At 48.0% G+C, this 26,596-nt stretch overlaps 1 protein-coding gene across 4 annotated transcripts in view; it reads left to right on the top strand.

Annotated features, from left to right (window-relative positions):
* CIITA (class II major histocompatibility complex transactivator) overlaps positions 1-26,596 on the top strand; it is a 46,724-nt gene that overhangs the window by 18,972 nt on the left and 1,156 nt on the right. For 3 of the 4 annotated variants that reach the window (XM_077918640.1, XM_028706987.2, XM_077918642.1), the window contains exons 4-18: positions 328-387; positions 542-598; positions 1,493-1,558; positions 3,216-3,347; positions 8,709-8,846; positions 10,611-10,679; positions 12,211-13,894; positions 14,060-14,233; positions 16,259-16,330; positions 18,878-18,958; positions 20,360-20,452; positions 20,557-20,640; positions 21,650-21,733; positions 23,690-23,773; positions 25,127-25,246. In XM_077918640.1, the coding sequence (XP_077774766.1) occupies positions 328-387; positions 542-598; positions 1,493-1,558; positions 3,216-3,347; positions 8,709-8,846; positions 10,611-10,679; positions 12,211-13,894; positions 14,060-14,233; positions 16,259-16,330; positions 18,878-18,958; positions 20,360-20,452; positions 20,557-20,640; positions 21,650-21,733; positions 23,690-23,773; positions 25,127-25,202 (2,954 nt within the window). In that variant the 3' untranslated portion in view covers positions 25,203-25,246. The remainder of the gene's footprint in view (positions 1-327; positions 388-541; positions 599-1,492; positions 1,559-3,215; positions 3,348-8,708; positions 8,847-10,610; positions 10,680-12,210; positions 13,895-14,059; positions 14,234-16,258; positions 16,331-18,877; positions 18,959-20,359; positions 20,453-20,556; positions 20,641-21,649; positions 21,734-23,689; positions 23,774-25,126; positions 25,247-26,596) is intronic. The other variant, XM_077918641.1, reaches the window with a different exon arrangement.

Genomic DNA, 26,596 nt, shown 5'->3' with positions numbered 1-26,596 from the left:
CCTTACTTTTCTGCATTTGCAACCCAAGCAGTGTACAGAAGCCTCGGGTGCTGATTGGACGAGCTGCTCTTATGTCACAGAAGGGTCTCTGGCGCCCTCCAGGTTTTGTTGGACCATAACACCCCCCCTGCTCCCAGCACCCCTGGCGCTTGGCCATGCTTGCAGAGACTGATGTCCAGGGATCCTGGGAGTTGTAGTTCAGCAGCACCCAGGGGGCCAAATGTTCCCTACATCTGCGGGGAAGGTTTGAGCTTTTATTTGTAGAAGAATTCACCTGTACAGCTTTTCACTTTGCATTCTTCCCCTCTTTTTTTTTTTAATTTTTAGCTTCCTTAGCTGAATACGTGCTAAAAGACCAGCAAGAAAAACCTGAGGAAGATCTGTTCGGTAAGATTCTTGTGTGCCCCAGAAAAGCATTGCATTTGAGATGCCCTCATGGCAGTCTATCTCACAACAGACTTCAGTATGTACAGCCTCTAAAGGCCTTGTCTAATCACGAATAAACAGCCTGTTCTTCCCTTTCTTGTTTCAAACCAAACAGGAAACCTGGTTCTAGATGAGGCAGCAGCTGAAACCCCAGGGGAGGCCAAGAAACGGGGTGAGCAGGAGGTGAATCAGTGGGGTTCGCGCGGCAGCCGAAGGATGAACATCTTGCAGTTCCTTGTTTATTTTAGGCTTTTATTTTAGGCATTTATAACCAGCGTTATTCAAATAGCCTCAAGGCAGCTTACAAAAGCAGAAGAGAATGTATGAAAACGCATGAAAGCAACATGTTATAACAGGAGACGAAAATAATAATAATAATAATAATAATAATAATAATAATAATAATTTGTACCACGCCCATGTGGCTGGGTTTCCCCAGCCACTCTGGGCGGCTTCCAACAAAAGACCGAAAATACACTAAGATGTCACACATTAAAAACTTCCCTGAACCTCATGATAGTTATTTTTAAAGCAGGTGTAAGGAACCTTTGACCTTCAAGCTGTTTTTCTTATTTCATAAGTCTCTAGGGGAAAGGAAGGGCTCTTGAGAGCCAGTGTGGTGTAGTGGTTAAGAGCGGTAGCCTCGTAATCTGGGGAACCGGGTTCGCGTCTCCGCTCCTCCACATGCAGCTGCTGGGTGACCTTGGGCCAGTCACACTTCTCTGAAGTCTCTCAGCCCCACTCACCTCACAGAGTGTTGGTTGTGGGGGAGGAAGGGAAAGGAGACTGTTAGCCGCTTTGAGACTCCTTAAAGGGAGTGAAAGGTGGGATATCAAATCCAAACTCTTCTTCTTCTTCTTCTTCTTCTTCTCTCAGAATCTGTCCTGGCATCAGTCCTCACCCAATAGGAATGTAATTTAAAATCACACAGAAATCTGCAAATATCAGGGATTCTCGCAGCTGTGTGGCTAATTCCATCCCTGCTGTTCTGGCAGAGAGGAGTCACACCTGCTGAAGTCATTGTTCAAGGCGCTGGGCCTTCATCTTCCGTTCTTTCCACCCCTAGGCAGCTGCTCTGATGCTCAAACGCAGCGTGGAGACGCTCCTTTCCTGCCCAAACGCAGGAAACTCGGTGAGTTGGGGGTTCATAGCTGTCAACTTACAGATTTGAAAATAAGGGGCCAGCAGCCTTGCAAATAAGGGACCAGCAGCCCAAATAAGGGACCTGCAGCCTCACCTGTTCCAGGCACTGCAGTCTTCCTGTCCTCCTGCAGTCTGGTCAAACTCATGCTGGTAGCTTCGAGAACACTGTCCAACCAACTTTGTAACCAGAGGTTCAACCGAATAGAATCTGAATCACATGCACCACAAGGCCTATGCAGCCTCAACTTAAGATGGCTCCCCGGCCTGGCTTTGCACTGCAAAGTTTGCAGCAGCACGTGTGACAAAATGGCGTCCAGCATTCAAATAACCCCTCAGCTTGCATTAACTAGCCACACACGAGGCATGCAAGCTCCACCCCCCAGTCGTTCTTAGACTTCTTATTGGGTGAGCAACACAGCCAAGCAACACAGTTGGAGCCTCCCTCCTCCCTGGCCGGCAGGGAGGAAGGGAGAGGAGCTGCTTCCTTTGAAATTTAAGGGACATCATTTAAGGGACATTTAAGGGACATCCATCAATAAGGGACAGCAGCGGGACATGGTGCTGGAATAAGGGACTGTCCCTTCAAATAAGGGACACTTGACAGCTATGTGGGGGTTGTGTCAATAGCTGGGCACTGCAGCGAGATAGATGCGCCTAGCCAGGGCAGTGTAAAACAGCTTGCTTCTCCATTAGACATGCATAATGGAACTTGCCTCTCCAAATCTATGTCCTCTCTGCAAAGAAACCCACACACAATGTTCTTATCTCATTTTCCTGTCGCAATTATACTTGCAAATGGTGGGTGACTAAGTCATGGGATAGGAGAGCTGAAAATAATGCCAATATTGGTAAAGGGAAAAGGGAAAGGACCCCTGGACGGTTAAGTCCAGTCAAAGGCAGTTATGGGGTTGCAGCGCTCATCTCGCTTTCAGGCCGAGGGACACAGAGTTTGTCCACAGACAGCTTTCTGGGTCATGTGGCCAGCATGACTAAAATGCTTCTGGAGCAATGGAACACCAGAGTGCATGGAAACGCCGTTTACCTTCCTGCCGCAGTGGTACCTATTTATCTACTTGCACTGGCGTGCTTTCGAACGGCTAGGTTGGCAGAAGCTGGGACAGAGCTCACTCCGTCACGGGGAATCGAACCGCTGACCTTCTGATCGGCAAGCCCAAGAGGCTCAGTGGTTTAGACCACAGCGCCACATGCGTCCCTTTAATGCACATATATTTCACATCTGACAACCAATGCGCCCCTTTGGTTTCAGATAGTACATGGGTAAATGAGTCTGAAAAGCCTGGGACACATTTTCAAGGCCCTTCAGTCACTATGGTGGCACATTTACCAGAAGTCATATATTGAGCATTAACTCTGGAAGTGTGTACTCGATTCTGATCAAACTGAGCCTCCTGGTGCATATTGCGCTCATGTACACGATCGTGCATGAGCATGCATAAGTGGCGGCGGGGGGGGAGATGCCTGTATTGTCGTAAACTGGCTGTGATACATTTTTATGATACAGTGGTATATAAACATTTTTTTAAATAAATAAATAAGCCGGTCCTGAGCCTGATAGTAGCCTGGAGATGAAGTCGCACCAAAACTGCCTCCCCGTGACATCGCTCTGCTTTTGCTTCCTCGCTCAGGGCATCCACCGGCTCTCTGCGTCGTCAGCGGCAATTGCATCACCATCCCTCTGAGCTGCTCCCCGGCCGACACCTTCTCGTCGCCCGACTTCCACATGGAGTTTTCGCTGACCACCATCAGCCCTGCCTTCGGTATGAAAAGCGATACTTGCGGGTTTGCATTCTGTACCCTTTGGGATTATCAGTACAGTGGTACCTCGGGTTAAGAACTTAATTTGTTCTGGAGGTACGTTCTTAACCTGAAACTGTTCTTAACCTGAGGTACCACTTTAGCTAATGGGGCCTCCTGCTGCCGCGCCGCAGCCGTGCGATTTCTGTTCTCATCCTGAAGCAAAGTTCTTAACCCGAGGTACTATTTCTGGGTTAGCGGAGTCTGTAACCTGAAGTGTCTGTAACCTGAAGCGTCTGTAACCCGAGGTACCACTGTACAGTGGTATCTTGGTTCTCAAACGCCTTGGTACTCAAACAACTTGGAACCCAAACACTGCAAACCCAGAAATAAGTGTTTCAGTTTGTGAACTTTTTTTGGAAGCCGAACATGCTCTGTTTTAAGTGTTGCGCTTCCAATTTGAGTGCCACACTTCCAATTTGAGTGTTACTTTTCCGTTTTGAGTGCCACACTTCCAATTTGAGTGTTACTCTTCCGTTTTGAGTGCCACACTTCCATTTTGAGCGTTACTCTGAGGTCTGTCTATTTTTGCTGTTTATTTTGCATTTTTGTTCTTGCGGCTCTTTTTTTGGTGACTGTGTGGAACCCGGTTCAGCTACTGCTTGATTGATTGTGTGACTGCACCACATTGTTTACTGCTTTCATTTTAAGGATCAATGGTCTCGTTGGATAGTAAAATTCATGCTAAATTTGTTTTTAAAAGTCTGGAACGGATGAACCCATTTTGCATTACTTTCTATGGGAAAGCGCGGCTTAGGTTTTGGAACGCTTGGGTTTTGGAACAGACTTCCGGAATGGATTAAGTTTGAGAACCAAGGTACCACTGTATTTTAAAAAAGAAACCCACAACTGCGTAAGACATGCCAAAAATAATTGAAAGCAACCATAAGCTCAAAAGGCAACAAAACACACATGTCAGCGTTCTACATGCCTGGGCAGGCTTGCCTAAACAAAAGTGTTTTTAGAAGGCAGGGAGTTGCATCGTGCAGTTGCAGCCATGCTTAAAAAAAAAAAAAAAAAATCTTGCAAATGTGGAACGAAGATTTTGTGGCATTTCTAACAGTTCCAGTTCCACAGATTGAAGTGGTTGAGTGGGTATATATTGGGTAAGGTGCTCTATAGTAAATAGGAACTACAGATTCCTATGGAGAAATCATCACTGATACATGATGTAAGGTAAAGGTACCCCTGCCCGTACGGGCCAGTCTTGACAGACTCTAGGGTTGTGCGCCCATCTCACTCAAGAGGCCGGGGGCCAGCGCTGTCCGCAGACACTTCCGGGTCACGTGGCCAGCGTGACGAAGCTGCATCTGGCGAGCCAGCGCAGCACACGGAAACGCCGTTTACCTTCCCACCAGTAAGCGGTCCCTATTTATCTACTTGCACCCGGGGGTGCTTTCGAACTGCTAGGTTGGCAGGCGCTGGGACGGGAGCAACGGGAGCGCACCCCGCCGTGGGGATTCGAACCGCCGACCTTTCGATCGGCAAGCCCTAGGCGCTGAGGCTTTTACCCACAGCACCACCCGCGTCCCCTGATACATGATGTAAGTAAGGAGCAAAACACAGTTTTGTGTTCATCTGGCTTTTTTCCCTAGGTGTTTGATGGGGAATTTGATGGTTTTGATGGATGTTTGATGGGGAATTTGTGCAGCTGGGAAAAAAATCTGCTTAACAAAAACCCTGGTGTGATGGCCTGGGATTCGGAGTCGGAGGCTGAACCTGAGGAATCCCAGCCTGCACAGGAGTCCCGGCCTCCAGAACCAGCTGAGCAGGAGCTGGGGCTTGAGCCTGAAGGGTTCTCACCTGTGCTGGATCCTCAGGTGCAGGTACCAGCTGACACTGCTCTGGCTCCTGAGGTCATGGAGGACACATTGCCTGCAGGTGCTCCACTCTCAGCCCCATCAGAGGAAGCTGAGGTTGCCTCTGAGTCTGGTAACCCTTCAGCCTCTCCTGACCTGTAGAGTTTGGAAACTGGAGTTCCAGCATCAGTTTGGGATTAGAGTTACAGCGTCATGTAAGGGGTGGGGGGAGGGGGAAACTTTGCTTGGAGAACTGGTCCCTGTTGGCACCAGCCCAAGCGTGTGTTATCCAGATGGCAAGAACAAATATCCAAGTGAGGCCGATGCAGAAGCGTAACGGCTGCAGGAGATCAGGTTGCGTGGGAAGCTGCCTTCTCCGGAATCAGAGAATGTAGCTCAGTGTCACTTGGCCTGAAAGCGAGATGAGCACCACAACCCCATAGCCACTGAAATATACTCAGAGTTGAGTGTCAATTCCATGCTCTTTAGTAGCAATGAATGAAACTTTCCCCAAAATGTCTAGCTATTTACTCAATGGGCCCCGCGTGATTGGCCCATCGCAGGGATTTGAACCGCCGACCTTCTGATCGGCAAGTCCTAGGCTCTGTGGTTTAACTCACAGCGCCACCCACGTCCCTGGTCCTTGCAATGGGAGGAGTTAAATGCTAACAAACACCACATGCCTCCTCGCTTTCTCCTCTGGAAAAGCAGAACCTCAGGTCACCCTGGGACCTTCAAGTAAGGTATTTCAGGGCACCAAGGATGTTTAGAAGTGTTTTGTCTTCAGTTGGGTGGACTTCTACTTTTCACCTAGCTGCTTTTTTTGTTTATGTAAATGATTTTTGTCCCCATCTCTGGGTCCGAAGTCTGCTACCCGCAAACAATACCAGGCAATAAAGCAGCCCATTAATGCGATAACCGAAATCGGCTCGAGAAAACAAACAAAGCAATGGGCAGCATCAGAGAAGCAGGAATTGAAATCCTGCTGAAACTACATGGGGCTGGATATTATCATTCAGCTTGGGGTGGGTGCCAAGAATTAGACTCAGAGGCTCGTAGAATTGTAGGTTGGTGGTATTTAACACCAGTCAGGTGAAATCAGATGAACAAGGAATATTCGGTGTTATGGTGGAGGGGATGCCAGGAAACGGGGAATTATGTTCACATGTGGTGGGGGTGTAAATATTGACATATTTATTTATTTATTTATTTATTTGGCAAAGGGTGTTTAAGGAGATAACAGAAATCACTGGGTTAAAGCTGACTAAAAGTCCAAAGGTAGCATTGTTATCAATTTACGATGGGGTAGAAGGTTCGCAGGCTACGAAGGACTCGCTCACAAATTTATTCACAGCTGCACGAATTATTATAAGCTAGGAAGCGGAAGGGGAAAGCAGAATATAAAATGGAAGAATGGTATAAAGAGGTGTGGGATATAGCTATTAATGATAAATTAACATGTGCCATTAAGGTAAGATGGAGCATATGCAGGAGGAATGATTTTATGGAGGGCGTTGGTAGAATTTGTACTATTAAAACGGAAAGGGGTCGAAACCATCGCAAGAGGTGTTGAAATTTGCGGAGGTTGGATAGTTACAATAGAACACTCTCGGTGGTGCGGTGCACATTTTTATTCTTATTTATTTATGATTATTACTTTGTCAAAATAAAATAAAATAAAATAAAATTGTAGGTTGAAAGGGACCCTGAGGGTCATGTGGTCCAACCCTCCTGCCCACAACCGTCACTCAGTGGCTTCAAACCACCAACCTGCTGCTTAAAGAGCCAGTGTGGTGTAGTGGTTAAGAGCGGTGGACTCATAATCTGGTGAACCGAGTTCGCTTCCCCCTCCTCCACATGCAGCTGCTGGGTGACCTTGGGCTAGTCACACTTCTCTGAAGTCTCTCAGCCCCACTCACCTCACAGAGTGTTTGTTGTGGGGGAGGAAGGGAAAAGGAGATGGTTGGCCGCTTTGAGACTCCTTCGGGTAGTGATAAAGTGGGATATCTGATCCGAACTCCTCCTCCTCCTCGTTAACAGCCAGGCGCCCTCACCCGTTGCACCACCTGAGGCAGTGAAAGCACGCACATATACAGTCTGCATTTCCAAGCAACCTGCAATTTAGGTTCTGCCATTTGCTCCACTTCAGTGCTACTCTCCCAACTTTCAGCTCTACGTACTTTCAGAGTAGCCACCCGTCAAGGCCAAGGCGGTAAGCGAGTGAGTGGGAAGGCTCAGGGGCCTCATGAGCACCCGAGGGAGATTTCAGGGGTGCCACTGCACTTACAGTCACCCCATTGGCACTCTCTGCTTTCCACACTGCAATGCCAACCCACTGCAAGGCAGGCTTCATTCCGAACCCTGTGTTGCGGCTGAGGAGCTGGACTGCATCTTGCCTTAAGGCCTCCTTGCCAAATGCATGATAAAAGGGAGATTACCGTATTTTTTGTGCCATAGGACGCACCTAGTTTTGGGGGGGGGGAAATAAAGGGGGGAATTTCCTTTATTTCTCCCCCAAAACCAGGTCGGGGAACAGCAGGGTGGCGGCGCTCTGCCTCCCCGCTGTCCCCCGAGCTTGTGGGGCTGGCGGTGGGGAGAAGCGCGCTTCTCCCCAGCGCCAGCCTCCAAACCAGGTCAGGGAACAGCGGGATGGCGGCGCTGCGCCTCTCCGCTGTCCCCCGGGCTTGTGGGGCTGGCCGATGTCAGCCCGGCGCGCGGGGCGCTCTGCTTCAGGGCGCCCCGCACGCCGGGCGGCAGGCTGCTATCCGCAGCCTAGGGAGCCCTGCGGGAACTCCCGCAGGGCTCCCCGGGCTTGCTGATAGCTTCCTGAAGCCTGGAGAGCGAGAGGGGTTGGTGCGCACCGACCCCTCTCGCTCTCCAAGCTTCAGCGAAAGCCTGCATTCACCCCATAGGACGCACACAGATTTCCCCTTCATTTTTGGAGGGGGGAAAGTGCGTCCTATAGGGCGAAAAATACGGTACTTCATGGTTCCCAGCTGGCAGTCTCAGCTACTCCAGTGTAGCTGCTCTCATCCTGCTCCCCACCACACAGATGGAGAGGGACAATGATCCTTGCAAGGCGGGCCCTGTGTTAACAAAGTCACTTAAACAACGCAGGTGGAGTCCAGAGGGAAAGGAAATCTGGAAAGCACTTGGTTGAGGAAATGGGACAAATCGGTGTATAATTTGAGTGGAAATAAACAGAGCGGCGTCCTTGTCTTCCTTCCTTCCTTCCTTCCTTCCTTCCTTCCTTCCTTCCTTCCGGCCTTGTAAATGGCAGGAAGACATGCAATCAAACATACAGGGAGTATGTGGGTAGAAACTCCCTCAGAACTACACTGCAAATCAGAGCATGTGAAGATCCTGCCAGCCTGCCTGGTTGCTAGTTGACTTTCACGCTAATGGAATTAACCCTTGAGTTACAAACAGAATGAGCCCTGCTGTTGCAGTTGTAGCAGCAGGGGCAATGGGTTGCTTCTTGCTGAGCCGATGTTGATGATCAAACCCCTCTCTCCCCATTTGCAGAGCCTCTTGCAAGCCCCAACCTGTACTACTCCCCACTCGGCGTGGAAGATATTCAGGTAGTCTTTGCCTTCGAGCCTCTCGATCAGCGTGTGAATATTCTTGCTGAGCCAGAAGGTGCCATCATTAATGCCTGTCCTGGTAAGCGTCATGATTTTTGCTGCAATCGTCCATAATCTGCACCTTTCTCTGCCCCTGTTATTCTCCCCAGAATGAGAACAGCTCTTGGTTGCAATATCAGCTTCTGGACTTGGGGGGGGGGGGACTCTTGTTGGAAGAATTGCATGGGAGGCTAGGGTTATATGACCTTGCATTGGGGCTGCAGCCCTAATCTCAAAAATAAAATTTAAAGTCCTCCCCGCTTGCAAATGCAAAGGCATGATTAAGGTAAAGTTCCCTTTGGCTCGTCGGGCACAGAGATCTTAGAATATCTTTGCAATCCTGCTGGGAGAATCAGCTCCGCTTTCCTCACCCTCTGCTGCCCCCCAGAGGTTTAGTGCTGTGGTAACGTAGAAGGCAAGGGATGCGGGTGGCGCTGTGGGTTAAACCACAGAGCCTAGGACTTTCCGATCAGAATGTCGGCGGTTCGAATCCCCGTGACGGAGTGAGCTCCCATTGCTCGGTCCCTGCTCCTGCCAACCTAGCAGTTCAAAAGCACGTCAAAGTGCAAGTAGATAAATAGGTACCGCTCCAGCGGGAAGGTAAACAGCGTTTCCGTGCGCTGCTCTGGTTCACCAGAAGTGGCTTAGTCATGCTGGCCACATGACCCGGAAGCTGTACGCCGGCTCCCTCGGCCAATAAAGCGAGATGAGCGCTGCAACCCCAGAGTCGGCCACGACTGGACCTAATGGTCAGGGGTCCCTTTACCTTTACCTTTTAACGTAGAAGGCAAAGCTTGAAGGTAAGATTATGATGCACGCCAGGAATGAGCTTAAGGTCAACCCTGGACCACTGGCCAGCTTTGGGCAGGCATCCCTAGTTCCTCTTGGTTACTGGGATGTTTGCAAAGCACCCTGGGCTAGTTGGACCCTCGTCTCTTCCAGCAAGGTGCTCCTTCAGTTTGATAACAAGTGAGAACCCACAGGCTAGCTGTTCTCTTTCCCTGCTGACAGCCCCTGTGCCCTATTGGTTTATCAGTCAAAAATGCATCCAGTGGACTATGGGATTCCAGTAAAAAGAATGAGTGGTTCATATCAGATTTTTGCTTGTGCATTTAAAATCCTTTGCTATTGCAATGCGAACATGGGTGCAAGGTGCAATCATTGAATCGTCGAGCTGGAAGGGTCAAGCAGCTCAGACCTCTTTACACACTGAGCTTCTGAAGTAGATGGAGATACAGCAAGGTAAACAGGTAAAGGACCCCTGGACGGTTAAGTCCAGTCAAAGGTGACTATGGGGTTGCGGCGCTCATCTCGCTTTCAGGCTGAGGGAGCCGGCGTTTGTCCACAGACAGCTTTCCAAGTCATGTGGCCAGCAGGACTCAACCACATCTGACACACTGTGACGGAAACCAAAGCGCAAGGAAACACCGTTTACCTTCCCGCTGCAGTGGTACCTATTTATCTACTTGCACTGGCGTGCTTTCGAACTGCTAGGTTGGCAGGAACTGGGACAGAGCAACGGGAACTCATTCTGTTGTGGGGATTCGAACCACCGACCTTCCGATCGGCAAGACCAAGAGGCTCAGTGGTTTAGACCACAGCGCCACCCCGTGTCCCGTCCCCAAGGTGAGGGGGAATGACCTAGCTAAGCCTGGCAGGACAGCTTACTCTATGACATTAACCCCTTCATGCATTAATTAGGCTTAAGCAAGTTAGACTTAAGGCTGGTTATCCCACGGTGGGGGGACGTTACAGGGGGTTTACAGGCCTGCTGTGTTTCAATATGCTCCCCTTTGTCTCATAGATGTGGTTGTGGCTGACAAAGGACCTGAAGCCCCACCTGTTCATTTAGAGCGAGCTCACAAACAACTAGGTGAGTGTTGCTGTTGCTGTTTCAATGCCAGGTAATTTGAGAGCAGGAGTGGCTCACCTGTGGCCACAGATCCCTCATCCCTGCTTTTGAGGAGTGTCTCCAGAAGTTCCATTATTCACATCAAAACCACCCACCCACCGAAACCTTAGAGGCCAAAAGATGGGCAAAAAAAGCACCCACACTGAGGGGTTTTTCCTGCTGCTGGTCTGGTTCATTCAGAATTTCAGAAAGCTGGGTTTCCTACCTTAAGAATGACAAAGAATGGATGAAAGGAAGATAAAAGAAGAGCTGCTTGCAAAAGGATGGTGGACGCCCTTTTAAAAAACTCCGCACGTAAAGTCCATCTGGAAGTATTTTGTGTTGCTTGGGATGTTTTTTATTCAGTTGTCGAAATGCTTTGCAAGTTCATTTAAAAAAGAGAATTAATTGCAGTTTCGGTTCACCCCTTCCAAAAAGGGATTACCATATTTTTCTGTGTATAACACGCCCCCTTGTATAAGATGCCCCCTGTTTTGGGGACTCAGAATTAAGAAAATGGGGGGAGATTGCCCAGAGTTCTTGAGCTTTTTGGGGGAGGAGGGGAATGCCAAAAATCACCCACCCGCCCCACAAACGCTGACAATTGCACGCATCACAGGGCCCTCCCAATTGCCGCTGTGGCTGCCAATCACCAAAAGCCCTTAACACAGCCACCAATCAGCCCCAATCAATGCTGAGAATGTCCGGCTCGCATCAGCAGCCAATCGCCAATCCCCGCTCTGCACTACCCGTGTATAAGACCAGCCCTAATTTTTATCATAATTTCTAATAAAAAAAAGTAGTCTTATACATAGGAAAATACGGTAATTCTCTTCAATTCACAATTCATTCCATTGGTCCTCAGCATTTTCTTTTTCAGTCTTCAGAATTTTACAAACTGCTCTGCTAAGGTATAACATATACTTAAGGGGACAAAGAAAACATTAAAACAAACACACACATGCACAGTGTGATGTGAACATTTAGCTCACCCAGAAATTATAGGAACTACATTCAGGTGTAATACGAATAGTTCTGAATTAGTTCATCTGAATTAGTTCATTTGGAGCATCCCAAGCATTTTAGGTAGTTCTGTCTCTATAATTCCCAAAAGAAAAGCTTCTGAGTTGCTGTTTTTTACAAAGGTTATTTTAAACATCTTTTTCATTTCTTTGTATATTATTTCCCAGTGAGCTTTAACCTTACTACAAGACTGTTATGTACTGAAGTTCTCACCCTGGGCCAGCAGGGGGATACTGTAGATAGCTATGCAAATAAGTGACGTTCGAAAGTGACGTTCAGTGATTGGATAGTTTTAGGAAATTGTTACAGTTACGTTGTACTGGAGCTCTATATAAGCAGGCTGACTGAACCCTTCAGTTCAGTTCTGTTCTGGCCTGTGAATAAACAAGAGCTGTTTGAAGAATCGCTGTGTCGTCTGATATGTTCACCCACAACTTAACAAAGACCACCATGTATGATAAGAAGAACCTTCTTTTCTTTTTAATCCTAGGCCCTGTGGACGCGTTTCGCAGGAGGCTAAAAGACCACTTCCGGGAGACGTGCCAATTTGTGCCTATGGAGCGAGAGTTCGCCCTGGACCGCCTTTACATCGAACGTGACATGGCGCTGTGCCTCGTGGAAAGCAAGAACGCTGGGAAAAATGCCGACCCCAGGCCCTGCGACCTCAGAGAGAAAGGGAAGGTTGCAGTGGGGAGCAGTCAGCTCTTTCAGCTGCCTTGGAAGAACAACCTGGGAACCAAAGTCGTCGTCGTCTTGGGGAAAGCCGGAATGGGGAAAAGCCTGCTGGTCCAAAAGATCTGCCTGGACTGGTCCAGAGGCCATTTGCCCAATTACAGCTTCCTTTACCGATTCGATTGCCGGATGCTGAGCCTCCTCCCCGAAAATCGCTACAGCCTTAAGCAGCTGCTGTTTGAGCTCTCCACTGGGCCTCAAGATGGCGGTGACAACATCTACAGGCACGTTCTGCGGTACCCGGAAAAGGTCCTCCTCATTTTTGATGGTTTTGAAGAGCTGAAGGACCGGGATGGCTTAACATCTGGTGTGGACAGCCTGCCCCACAAGGAGCGCTTGGGAATTGGAGGCATCCTGGCCGGAATCTTCCAGAAGAAGATTCTCAGCGGCTGCACGGTGCTTCTAACCTCCCGCCCCAAGGACAAGTTGCAGCAGCATTTATCGAAGATGGACGCGACGCTCGAACTGGCAGGGTTCTCCACGCAGCAAGCCGAGTCGTACATTGCTCAGTACTTTGAAGGATCGCCCTGCTGTGGCGAGGCAGTGGCTTTGATCAGGAAATGCCCTTACCTCTTCAGCCATTGCTACACTCCTGACCTGTGTCGGTTCGTTTGCGAGGCTGTGTCTGAAGCGGGGTGCAAGGAACTGCCTTCCACGCTTACCGGCCTGTTGGCCAAGTTCCTACTCCAAAAACTGATGCGTTCATCCCCTAAGCACCAGAATATTGCTGCTTTAGCTCAGGTGGCCTGGTCTTCCGGACAGGACCACCGGAACGCACTCATGAGCTACAACTTTCCGTCCACGGAAGTGAAGGAGTTTGCTCTCAGCTGTGGACTGGTGGTTCCCCTCACGTTCCCAAAAGACTTGAGCAGCGGGAAAGAGGAATGTGGCTACGTGTTCCCTAGCTTCGTGGTCCAAAATTTCCTAGTTGCGCTGCATTTGGTGCTGGCTAAAGAGATCAAGGACAAAACGCTCACCAAATACCTTCGGCTGCTCACCAAATCCAAGAAGTTTCTCTTCTCCTGGAGCTTGGTACCTTGTTTTTTGTCCGGCTTGCTATTTTTAGGGGGCAAACTGAGGTCCTCTGTCCTTTTCAGAGAGGAGGGGGAGATGGACACCAAGAGAATGGCCGGCAAGAAGCAGAGAAGCTTCTCAAACTATGTCCGAAAACTCATGGAGCGTGATTTCACTCCAGACAAGCTCCTTGATTTTCTCCACTGTCTCTACGAAACGGGAGATTGTTGCCTTTTGAAGCAAATGGCTTTAGAACTCAAGTGTGACCTCTCTTTCTCGGGGTTTGCTCTCACCCCACCCAATGTCTACATTCTCCACTCTGTCATCAAACAAGCCAAAAGGAAGTTTGCTTTAGATTTGAGAGGGAGCGCCATTGACTCAGAAGGATTCAGACAGCTGGTCACTCTGAAGAATGTTGCATCATTCAGGTATGTTTGGGATGGTGATGTTTGTGGGTGTTGCACCTCAGCGACGGCCAAGCTCCAGGTCATGGGGCCCAGGGACCCATTGAAATCTGTGGGATGGATTGCCGGAGGTTCCCATCTTCCGCAAAGATGCTCTCAACCTCAGTGAGGCATGTTGATTCTCTGCAGGGCATCCCTCAGCGATGCCGTCCGGCTCTGGAGGCAGTTGTGGGAAGCCAAGGAAAGAGACCAACTGCAATCCGCCATTGAGAAGTTTATTGTTGTTCCGTTCAAAGCCAAGACGATGAGGGACATTGACGACCTCTGTGCTCTTGTCGACATGCAGGAGAAAATGACCCAAAGGTAGGAGGGTTTGTTCTTGTTATAGGAATTCTAAGGTCTTATATTTATAAAATAAATGTTCGTAAATGTACAAGACAAACACATAACATAAGTATATAAACCACGTATCTGAAATGGTACAGGAGAACAATCCTGAAGCCATTTTGACTCTCCCAAATTGACCTCAATATATTTCTCTGCAAGGAGGAAGGAAATGGGAAAAGTCTTTGGACTGCAGGGGCTTGCACCTCCCTGTAAATACAGCCTGGCAAGTATCCACTAAGCTGAGCACACTATCCATATGCCTAAGAGATTCAATAACTAAGTACCGGTATTTACCATCTCAAAGGAATGGCCAGGCTACCCAGAAAAGGCAATCAGATAAGTCATTATCAGGTATCCTGGCAGACAGGAGAGAAGCAACACACTCAAATTTCTGCTGGGGACCACCTCTTTCTGTGATATATGTATGATGTTTTTTGGGGGTGGTCTTGAGCTATAGGGTGGGCAGTTTCAAAAGTCTCTGTAAGAGCTTGCACACCAATATTCTGGGTTCCTCTCCTCCCTCCAGAGTGAGGACCCTGTTGCAACAGTTTAATGAAGATCAGGCTTACTAGCTGCTTTGCTTCTCAATATTCTCTGGTTGGCCTCTGTTATTTTCTCCTCCCGATAGAGATCCTACATAAGGACTCTATACGGGCTCTTGGATACGCCATAAGGGGGAAAGGAGCAGTTTTTTCTTATAACATTCTTTTTTTGTCAGTATCACTGTATCTAAATGTATATTACTGTCAGGGACTGGACATCGGAGGAGGAATGGTAGAGACTGTGTCCCCCTTCTCCTGGACCTTTCCGAGAAGAGGAGGACAGTATAGATTTAGAACGGTGGTTTGCAGAAGGTCATGACTCTTAAGACAGAAGAGGGACATAGCTGGGAGATAATGGAAGAAGGTGAGGGGAAGCAGCAGAGCGGGCTGCTTCGGGGGGGGGGGCGAGGGAACTGCACCGCTTTGCCAGCAGCCTTCCTCCCTTCCCTCTTCCTTTTGTCAGCTCGGGGGAGGCTCCCCCCCCCCCCGGAAGCAGCCCGGGAGTGGGGGGCAACAGCGCGCTGCCTGCCCACGACTCCCAGGCCTCCCTCGAGCTGTCAAAACAAAGGGGGGAAGGCCGCCAGCAAAGCGAAGCAGCTCCACCCTTCCCCCGACGGCTCGGGGTAGGCTTGGGAGTCGCAGCGGCCGGCGTGCCAAATGTCACCCCCCTCAGTGATGACACCCAGGGCGGACCGCCTCCAACACCCCCCTTCCTCTGCCCCTGCCCCCTTCCCCTAAGACCCGGAGGGCATTGAAAGTAGGGGAACAGATAGCTCAGAGGCAGAAAGCACAGATCAGCCAACACAGTGATGACGTACCATAGGAGAGACAGAGGGTGTGGAGCTTTACTCGGAGGAATGCCATTGTCCTAGAGACAGCATCCTACGTCTCTCTCTGTGATTACTGAATAAAACACCTTGGTAAGAACTTCTTGTTTTTCTATTACTGGCAGCCTGCCACAAGGGAGGGGGGTTGCCTTCCCTGAAGCCTGGCAATTACATGCAGAAGAGGGGCCAAGACAGATAGAGTGAGGGAACTGGAGTCCAGCAACAGCCTTGCCCTACAGTTCAACCTATAAATTAGTCCCCGTAGTGGAGGGATCACCAACATAGTGGATGAAAGGTCAGACAAGGACCTGGAAGAGACCAGGGTTTGAATCCCCACTCGCCCATGACCTACCTCTCAGGGTTGTTGTGGGGATTAAACAAGGAGCGGAGGAGATTCGTGTATGCTGCTTTGAACTCCTGGAGAAAACAAGCAGGATATAAACGCGATAAATAAATGCAATCCATAGCAGGGTACAACATACCTGCAATTTCTCCTGAGACAGCCTGAGACGCATGGCTTACACCCTAGAAGAAATAAGTTCTGGGGTCGGGGTTGTGTCATCCGCATCTTTTTCGAAAATGTTAAGCCCTGATAATATATCTAACCAAATTCTCCTTGTTCTTTTGTTCAGCGAGGCAGATTCAGCTGGCGGTAGCGCCCGCCTCATCCCTGCCGTCGCAGAGCTTAAAAAATTAGAATTCACGTAAGTAAGAGAGGGTTTTTAAAATGGATCTTTTGGTGGGTGTAAATATGTACAATTTTTTGTGGCAAAGGGTGTTTAAGGAGATGACAGAAATCTCTGGGTTAAAGCTGACCAAAAGTCCAGTGGTAGCATTATTATCAATTTACGATGGGGCGGAAGGTTCGCAAGCTATGAAGGCCTCGCTCACAAATTTATTGACAGCTGCATGAATGATTATAGCTAGGAAGTGAAGGGGCAAGAAGAATATAAAATGGAAGAATGATATAAAGATGTGTGAGATATAGCTATCAATGCTAAATTAGCATGTGCCATTAAGGTAAGACGGGGAATATGCAGGAAAAATGATTTTGAGGAGATATGGAAGGTGTTTGTAGAATTTGTACTGTTAAAACAGAAAGGGGTCAAACCATGAGTAGGCAAACTAAGGCCCGGGGGCCGAATCCGGCCCAATCGCCTTCTAAATCCGGCCCGCGGACGGTCCGGGAATCAGCGTGTTTTTACATGAGTAAAATGTGTCCTTTTATTTAAAATGCATCTCTGGGTTATTTCTGGGGCATAGGAATTCGTTGGTTTTCTTCTTCAAAATATAGTCCTGCCCCCCACAAGGTCTGTGGGAAAGTGGACCAGCCCCCTGCCGAAAAAGTTTGCTGACCCCTGGGTCAAACCATTGCAAGTGGCGTCGAAATTTTGGGAGGTTGGATAGTTACAGTGGAATGGTCTCAGTGGTGGGGTGCACATTTTTATTCTTATTTATTTATGATTATTGCTTTGTCTAAACAAACAAACAAACAAACAAACAAATAGGATCTTTAAAAACCAGTCCAGGAGATGGGTCTCTCAGCAGCTACTGGTGAAAAGTGAAACCTCCATATGCTAAGGCAGTGTACCGCTGAGTTCCAGATTAACCCACTGGAGAGGGCAGTTGCCTTCGCGTTCTGCATCTGAGCCTTCATCCAGCTGTGCTACAGATGGTGTAGAATGCAGATCTTGTTGTAACTTTGGCCTGGCGCAGTTCTTTAAAAGCCGCAGGGATAACTATTTGTCGGTGTTTTTTGGGACCAATTTATCTGAACTGTGTCCCCCCCCCCCCAACTCATGGAACAAGGGGACAGGGTTGTAGATCAATGTTAGAACACCTGCTCTGCATGCAGAAGGACCCAGGTTCAATCACAGGCATCTCCGGGAAAGGTTATTATTATTAATATTATTAATTAAATTTGTATACCGCCCTTCATCTGTAGATCTCAGGGCACTTCGCAACATAAAGTTGCCATATTAAAAACACCAAATACTTAGTGAAAATAAGAACAAAAACAAAACAATAATCCCCACGACACATTTCAAAGAGCATCAGGTGTCAATAATAATAATAATAATAATAATAATAGCTCAGGGTGGCTAACACCAGTAAAATCAGCCAAAGGCCTGGTTTAAGTACATAAATTAACACTGAATCCATGGTGGAGGGGCACACTTCACCTTGCATATAACTACACTGAGGGTGGATCTACACACAGGAAAAATCCCGCTATAAATACATCAGAACTCAAATTGTTATAAGGGGAGGGACCACTATGGAAAATCGCACAGAATTTTCTTTTTGCTCTCCAGCGCCATCTAGTGCTGTATGTTTATAACGCATTCAAAACACTGTTTTTGGCTAATGTAGCTGAGTCCTGAGACACTTACTTAAAGAACATAAGAAAGCTAAGTTTATTGCAGGAAATACCTGCTTTAAAGGGGTGGGGAATCCTACTTCTAATCAGCTAAGGTTCTTGCTCTTGCATCTCAGCGGCAGAGACACAAACGATGTCGCTTCTCACAAGGGAGGCCTTGAGAACGAAGGGGAAGTGAGGTCAGCAGCCCTAAGTGTATCTGTCTAGCAATGAAGGAAGTTCAGTAAATCAGCCCAGGGAGACTGGGAGATTCCTATCTCCCCATCCCATGAAGGATGGCTGAAACCTCCAGAGAGCCATTGCCAGGCAGTGTAGAAAATGAATGAATGAATTTTATTATTATTATTGTCACAGACCAGTTCCGGCTCACTTACAGTATCAGGAAAATCATAAAACACAACAGGAATACATTGAATTGCAATTGGGAAAATACAGTGGTACCTCGGTTTACAAACTTAATCCTTTCCGGACGTCCGTTCTTAAACCAAAACCATTCTTAAACCGAGGCGCACTTTCCCTAATGAGGCCTCCCGGTGCCAGTGCCCTTCCACCACTCGGCTTCCATTCGTAGACCGAGGCAAAGTTCGCAAACCGGGACACTACCTCTGGTTTTGCGGAGTTCTTAAACCGAATTGTTCGTAAACAGGGCTGTTCTTAAACCGAGGTACCACTGTACTGAGTTAGAGGAACTGACGGTCTGATGTGGTTTAAAGATACTGTTTCCCCTTCTCCCACCCATCTCCAGACATGTCTGGGGATGGGACTTGACTCAGCCCCTTGGAAAAGACAGAAACGAACTTTGTCGGCTGTGCCTTGAGACATCTTAGGGGGCGGGAAAAGCCAACAAGTTATATTCTTCTTTGCTGTGCAGATTGGGTCGTGTCTGTGGCTTGACAGGCTTCCGAAAGCTGGTGAGGATCCTGGGCACATTTCCTGCGCTGCAACATTTAGAGTGAGTGGGGGGGAAGAGGTGGGGAGGGGTGAATGGGAGCCATGCCTCCAGTTGACGCAGATGGAAAACAAGATATACCCGGATATCGATAAAAGACAAAAAAGCTGTCACAACTCCCTCTATATCACCACAATATTGTTGTAAATTTAGGGCGAAATGAATAAATGCTAGGATTTGGGTTATGGACGTAAAATGCAAGCTTGCAAATGAATTTCTGGGCTAGCGGATGCAAAGCAACCTGGCTGAGCTATCGAAAAAATAATTGAGGGGCACTAAATTCCATACAAGGGAACTCCTACCCCCTTGCCCCAGGTGTCAGCAGAAACTGGGTATTTGGAAGGTTTCCAGGGTAACTGCTCGGGGGGGGGGGCAGCAAGGGTTGCTGGGAGGAAGAAGGAGCGAGAAGGGCATCTTTGGGGGAGGCTGGATGCTGGCGCTGCTGCCTCTGAAACGACCATGCTATAAGATCTGGACGGACTCCATACAGACGGAAGGTGTAAGAAACCATATTTCTTAAAGCCACAGCAGTATCAGAAGTGTCTTCTAATCTCCAAAAGGACACAGACCCCCATGTAGGTGCCTGGGATGCGGGTGGCGCTGTGGTCTAAACCACTGAGCCTCTTGGGCTTGCCGATCGGAAGTTCGGCAGTTCAAATCTCCGCAATGGGGTGAGCTCCCATTGCTCTGTCTCAGCTCCTGCCAACCTAGCAGTTTGAAAGCACACTGTTGCAAGTAGATAAATAGGTACAACTGCAGCAGGAAGGTAAACAGCGTTTCCGTGTGCTCTAGTTTCCATCACGGTGTCCCATTGCGCCAGATGCGGTTTAGTCCTGCTGGCCACATGTCCCAGAAAGCTGTCTGCGGACAAACACCAGCTCCCTCGACCTGAAAGCAAGATGAGCGCCGCACCCCATAGCCGCCTTTGATTGGACTTAACCGTCCAGAGGTCCTTTCCCTTTTCCCCTTACCAATACAGTCATACCTCATGTTACGTCCACTTCATGTTACGTTCTTTCAGCTTAGGTCCCATGGCGACCCGGAAGTACCCGAAAGGGTTACTTCCGGGTTTTGCTGCTTGCGCATGCGCAGAAGCACAAAATGACATCACGCGCATGCACAGAAGTGGTGAATCGCAACCCGCGTGTGAGCAGAGACGCCGCTGCAGGTTGCGCTCTTTTCATGTTGCGAACGGCCTCCGGAACGGATCCCGTTCACAACCAGAGGTACCACTGTATTGACATTATTTTCAGCTCTCCCATCCCACGACTTAGTCACCCGCCATTTGCAAGTCCCTTACCTTTACCGTAGGTGCCTGGGACCCAGTGGGCTCTTGCCAACGCTCGGCAGGGAGGTGGGCAACCACCTAGCTTTGGTGACCATTTCCCCCTGTCATTTTTCCAGCTTGGATTCTCCCAATGAGAACGAGATCGGAGACGAAGGAGTGACTAGCCTCAGCAGCGTCCTTCCTCACTTGTCCTACCTGGAAGCGTTAAAGTAAGCTGCCTGGTTTAAGTCAGGAGAAATGCCATCCTCGCCATCACCCTTGTCCCCAAAGGAACTGAGCGCAGGTCCTGAACTTTGCAATGCTTTCTTCCTAGCCTGTCGGGGAACAAAATAACAGACCTGGGGGCAGAGAAGTTAGCCAAAGCACTTCCGTCGCTGCGTTCGCTGAAGACACTAAGGTGAGTGCTGCTCTTTTCATCTTTAGCATGTCCATACCAACAATGGTCCATATAGTTAAAGCTATGGTTTTCCCAGGAGTGATGTATGGAAGTGAGAGCTGGACCATAAAGAAGGCTGATCGCCGAAGAATTGATACTTTTGAATTTTGGTGCTGGAGGAGACTCTTGAGAGTCCCATGAAACTCTGCGCATTTATGTTTCACAGGGTGCTAAAGAAGGGCTTTGCACCTTGCCTGGCAGAGAAACCGCACGCCTTGTACCCCTCCTGGGCAGGACCCGCCCACCCGTGGCTCCCGAGCCTCCCCCAATATGTCAGAACAAAGGGGGAAGGGGGCAGGAGATCTGTACCGCGGGCGTCCCCAGTTCCCCTTCGGCAGTGGCAGCAGCAGTCAGCAGCCCGGGGCCAGCCTAGTAGCGCAGTTGGCTCTGGCTGGTGAGCAGCTCCTGAAGCCAGCCAGAGCCAACTGCACTACCAGGCTGGCTCCGGGCTGCTAAGGCTACCACTGCCACGTTTCCCAGGGACAGATTTGCAAATCCGGGGACTGTCCGGGAACCGGGGACGTCTGATAACCCTACTCTAAGGTGCCACAAAAGTTTCTCCTGTTTTTGTTCTTTTGGAGTAGGGGCTGGAATCACTTGCCTGTGCTTGTCATGGGCTCTGGCGCCACCTAGTGTTGGGCTCCGTGGCTCCTGCCCTACCCGTTCCAATGGGCCCCAGCCTCCACTGTCGTTTTGATGAATTATAGTCCAACAATTTCAGGAGGGCTACAGTTTCTCCATCTGTGACCTAATCCTTTTTCCAAACATCTCTGACCTTCTTTATTTTAAAATGTCAGCTCCGTTGGGCTTGCCAGACTCTGTGTTTGTATGATTTGTTACCTGAAGATGGACGGAGGCTTTTGGATGGGTTAAAAACACACTTAACAAGCAGAACTTTCTTGTAAAGCAATGCTCTGCCCGGCTTCTTTCTCAGACGGATCTACGGTCACACTTGCTTTGTTTCCTGCAGCTTGTACAATAACAACATTGGAGATGTTGGGGCAGAACATTTTGCCAGAGTGCTCCCAGAGACAGCTTCTTTGAGAGTGCTTGAGTGAGTATAAAACATTTGGCCATGGAGACTTAGGGCACGTAGCTCCCACAAAGAGCCAGGTTCAAGGTGTTTTCACAATGGCTGACTGGTGTCTGTTTATAATGGCTTTTTAGTGGTTTTATTGCTGTAAACAGCTTTGGTATTTCCCCCCATGATATATATTAATATTTTTATTGGTTTTTAACATACAAAATTATAAAACATACCACACAATTTATCACAAATACATTCTTATTGGACTTCCATCAGCACCTCTGATAATCCTCCATTTTAATCACCTCTTACGCATTTCCTAACTTAATGTTGCCTTTACATCTCTTAACATATCATGTCTCCTCCATTTTTGCAATATTTCTATTATTATTCCTCACAGAACTTTTTGCAAACCTACAAACGTCGTCTGATCGTCACAAATACTTTTCAAATAATCCGTAAATTTACTCCAGTCCTTGGTAAACTTCTGGTCCCGCCGGTTTTGGATCCTTCCCATTAGTTTATCAAGTTCCGCATAATCCATTAATTTCATCCTCCAGGTATTTCCCCCCATGTTATAATGGTATGCAGATATTTTCATAAATAAATACTGCAAGGTGCTCTGTGTGGGGTTTCCCTTCCTTCCTTCTATACTCCTTTCTTCCTCCCCCACCAGAACCTGCCCAAGCCACCCAAACCAAAACCTCACTTCGGGGATGCCCTTCTTTCTGCCCTACATGGGATGTGGGTAGGGCTGTGGTCTAAACCACTGAGGCTCTTGGGCTTGCCGATTGCAAGGTCGGCAGTTCAAATCCCTGCGACGGAGTGAGCTCCTGTTGCTCTGCCCCAGCTTTTGCCAGCCTAGCAGTTTGAAAGCACACCAGGGTGAGTAGATAAATAGGCACCGCAGCGACAGGAAGGTAAATAGTGTTTCCGTGCGCTCTGACACTCATCACGGTCCTCTGTGCGCCGGAAGCGGTTTAGTCCTGCTGGCCACATGACCCGGAAAGCTGTCTGTGGACAAACGCCGGCACCCTCGGTCTGAAAGCGAGATGAGCACCGCAACTCCAGAGTCGCCTTTGACTGGACTTAACCATCCAGGGGTCCTTTACCTTTTACCCTTTTTTTTACATGAATCACAAACCATCATTTGCTGCAGACATCTTGTAAGGCTGTATCTTTCTGTCTCGGCTTTCCCTGTCGCATGAAATCAGGTCCCTGCTTCTATCTGAACAATTCCCCCCCCCCCATTACATTTTTATTTATATGTATATGTGTGTGTGTGTATACATACACACATATACATATATATACACAGGCACACAGGCACACACACACACACACACACACACAGTGGTACCTCGGGTTAAGAACTTAATTCGTTCTGGAGGTCCATTCTTAACCTGAAACTGTTCTTAACCTGAAGCACCACTTTAGCTAATGGGGCCTCCTGCTGCCGCCACGCCGCCTGAGCACGATTTCTGTTCTCATCCTGAAGCAAAGTTCTTAACCTGAGGTACTATTTCTGGGTTAACGGAGTCTAACCTGAAGCATTTGTTACCTGAAGCGTATGTAACCTGAGGTACCACTTTATACACACACACACACACACACACACATATATATACACACACACACACCCCTATAAATTTACATATATAATTTTTAAAAATATTTATATATAAATGTGTTTTTGACTACTGTTATGGATTTCAATTCTATGATTCTCCCCCTCCTCATCTACTGGTAGTGGTTTTGCTTTCATGGCGCTGTTTGTTGTTTTTATGTTGTGAAACGCTTAGGGTTGAAAAACTGGGAAATGCGGGGGGTGGGGGAGAGAATTGAAGTGTGTGTGTGTTAAATGTTTTAAATATTTAAAGCAAATGAATTAAGGAAACCCAGGACCACCCTGCTACTGCTGAGGTTTAGCAAAGCAGAGGAGGCTCCTTTAGGCTAACAGCTCGTACGCTCCTTTCTTTCCAGCATCCATTGCAACAAGATAACGGCTGCTGGAGCTCAGCACCTGACGGACAGCTTGAGGAAATGTCCCCGCGTCCAGAGTGTGGCGTAAGTCTTTGCTTGGCTTGATATCCCACCTTGATCCCGCAACACATGCAAATGCTCTCAGCTGGGTGCGGTCCCTGGTCATATCCAAACCATGCATTTTGAGCCATATGATACAGCTTTGAACAGTCATGGCTTCCCCAATGCATCCAGTAGACCACGCGGGTGGCGTTGTGGTCTAAACCACTTGGGCTTGCCGATCAGAAGGTCGGCGGTTCGAATCCCTGTGATGGAGTGAGCTCCCATTGCTCTGTCCCAGCTCCTGCCAACCTACCAGTTCAAAAGCACACCAGTGCAAGTAGATAAATAGGTACCACTGTGGTGTGAAGGTAAACGGTGTTTCCATGCGCTCTGGTTTCCGCCAAGGTATTCTGTTGTGCCAGTAGCGGATTAGTCCTGTTGGCCACATGACCCGGAAAGGTGTCTGTGGACAAACGCTGGTTTCCCCGGCCTGAAAGTGAGAGGAGTGCCTTATGTTTTCCTCTCCTCATGGTTTTGATCTATGGGCTACTTTTAAAATAAGGCTGCATTTTAAATTGCATTTTAACCTGTATTTTAAATTGGTTCCCCCCCCCCCATTATGTCTTTACTATAATTTTACTGGTGCTAGCCACCCTGAGCCCGGCTCTGGCCAGGGAGGGTGAGGTATAAATAAAATTAATTTATTATTATTATTATTATTATTATTATTATTATTATTATTATTAACTCCATAGTTGCCTTTGACTGGACTTAACCGTCCAGGGGTCCTTTACCTTTACCATTAATACACAAAACCCACGATTGTGAATCTTTTCTGGATTCCCATTCCCTTCTACCAGGGTCTCTTCCATTATTTGCATATCTTACCCATATGTGCGTGTGTGTAATTTTACTAATAATGGTGGGGGAGAAATGCAATGCAGTTAAACATTTGAAAGGTGAACACACTTTGCAAATGGCATGAACTGAAACACAGCCGTTTTCGAAATCTTCGCTTCTCCAAATTTTGCAATGCGGTGCCAAGTAATGTGCAGAAAGATGCATGCACCAGGATAAAGTGTACATAAGAATGCATATTATTGAAAAATAACATTAAAAATGCATTGCATTGGGAGGAAATGCCTTGCGAAAACGCCTGTATTAGGGCAACAGGGGATGCAAAGCTGTTTGTATTAGGAGAAATTTGTACTGAAATGCTGATATTTAATGAAGACTTTGAAAGAAATGCAAACTAACATGGAAATGAAGAGATTTGAAAATTGGAAATACAAAAAATTGAGAGAAACTGAAATCCACAGATTTGTATATCCTTGCTCAAGATAAGGGACTTCAACAAAGCAAATTTCCTTATTTTCTTCAAACCCCCTTTTTCAGGCTATGGAATCCCACTATTCCCCATGGACTTCTAGATCATCTGCAGCAGCTGGATTCTCGAATCAGATTACTCTAGATCCAGCAAAACCAGGCTCAAACAAGGTTGGGATTTTGAAATGCGTAAGTATTTTGAATCACTATTTAGGATGTTCTTGGCTCTTGCATTCTGCTCTCCTGTAAAAAGTGATAGTCCCTCTTAATGAAATATCCCTGCTGATTTCCAACCCCCCCCCCCCCAAAATGACCATGCCTTTATCAGGAGTTCAATATGTGGAGCTGGAATTGTCTGCCAGCCATCTCAGATACTGTGGTCAGATATTAAAACCCCCAGATTCTGCCGCTAGAATAAATTGCGTCCGTATATGTAGTTTAAATGTTATTTATGTTTATATAGACCTGTGTCTGAATTCTGCTAGTACTGATCTAAGGTACAATTTGCTCTATACATTTAAAGCAGTATCATGCCACTTTAAATTGCCATGGCTTCACCCAAAGAATCCTGGGAAATGTAGTTAGTTAGGGCCTGGTTCGGAGACCCCTGTTCCCTCCAGGGAGCTACAATTCCCAGAGTTCCCTGGGAAGAGGGAATGACTGCTAAACGAGCCTGGGAAATGTAGCTCTGTGAAGGGAACAGGGGCTTCCTCATATTGCTCAGCACCCTCAGCAAACTACGTTTCCCAAGATTCTCTGGGAGAAGCTGTGCCTGCTTAAAGTGGTATCGTCGTGCTTCAAATGTACAGCGCAGAAGGGACCTGAACGCCAAATAAATTTTAAATGGGTCTGAAAGCAGATCAACTAAAATGAAAATGCATTATTTATTATTATTATTATTTTAAAAAACGGTTCAAGGTATCATTCCACCTATTCAAATCTGCAGTGCAGATGGGCTTTGCCTATCATTGGCTCTGGCGCCACCTACAGTTGGAAGGCAAGGTTGGAAATTGATTCTGTTGCCCCACCCATTTTCTCTTTTAGCCCCGCCCAGTACAGGCATTCAGTTCCCAGGAGGCTTCCCAGGAAGCAATGCCTCTTGCTGGCCACTGCAGGTCTAATCCAGCTCTATCTATGTCCTCTTGGCCCGCTTGAGAGGTCTTAGCAAGAAAGTGCATTTGAGTTGTACTCAGCTAGCTTTTGCTCAGAACAAACCCATTAAAAGGAATGGACCTAGCTTAGCCATGCCCATTTATTTCTATGGGTCTGCTCCGAGTTACTGTTAGTTACCCTTAAGTCTTTGCATTGCTTAGCACCGCAGGGAGAAGACCCACGTGAAAACGTTGGCTTCAGAATGCAGACTAAGGGGGCTTTAAAAGAGGATTAATGGAGGAGACGCGGGTGGCGCTGTGGGTTAAACCACAGAGCCTAGGACTTGCTGATCAGAAGGTCGGCAGTTCGAATCCCCGCGACGGGGTGAGCTCCTGTTGCTCGGTCCCTGCTCCTGCCAACCTAGCAGTTCAAAAGCATGCCAGTGCA

This window comes from Podarcis muralis, chromosome 14 (genome assembly GCF_964188315.1).
Source record: "Podarcis muralis chromosome 14, rPodMur119.hap1.1, whole genome shotgun sequence".
Lineage (NCBI taxonomy): Eukaryota > Metazoa > Chordata > Lepidosauria > Squamata > Lacertidae > Podarcis > Podarcis muralis.
This window is presented reverse-complemented; position numbering and strand designations above follow the sequence as displayed.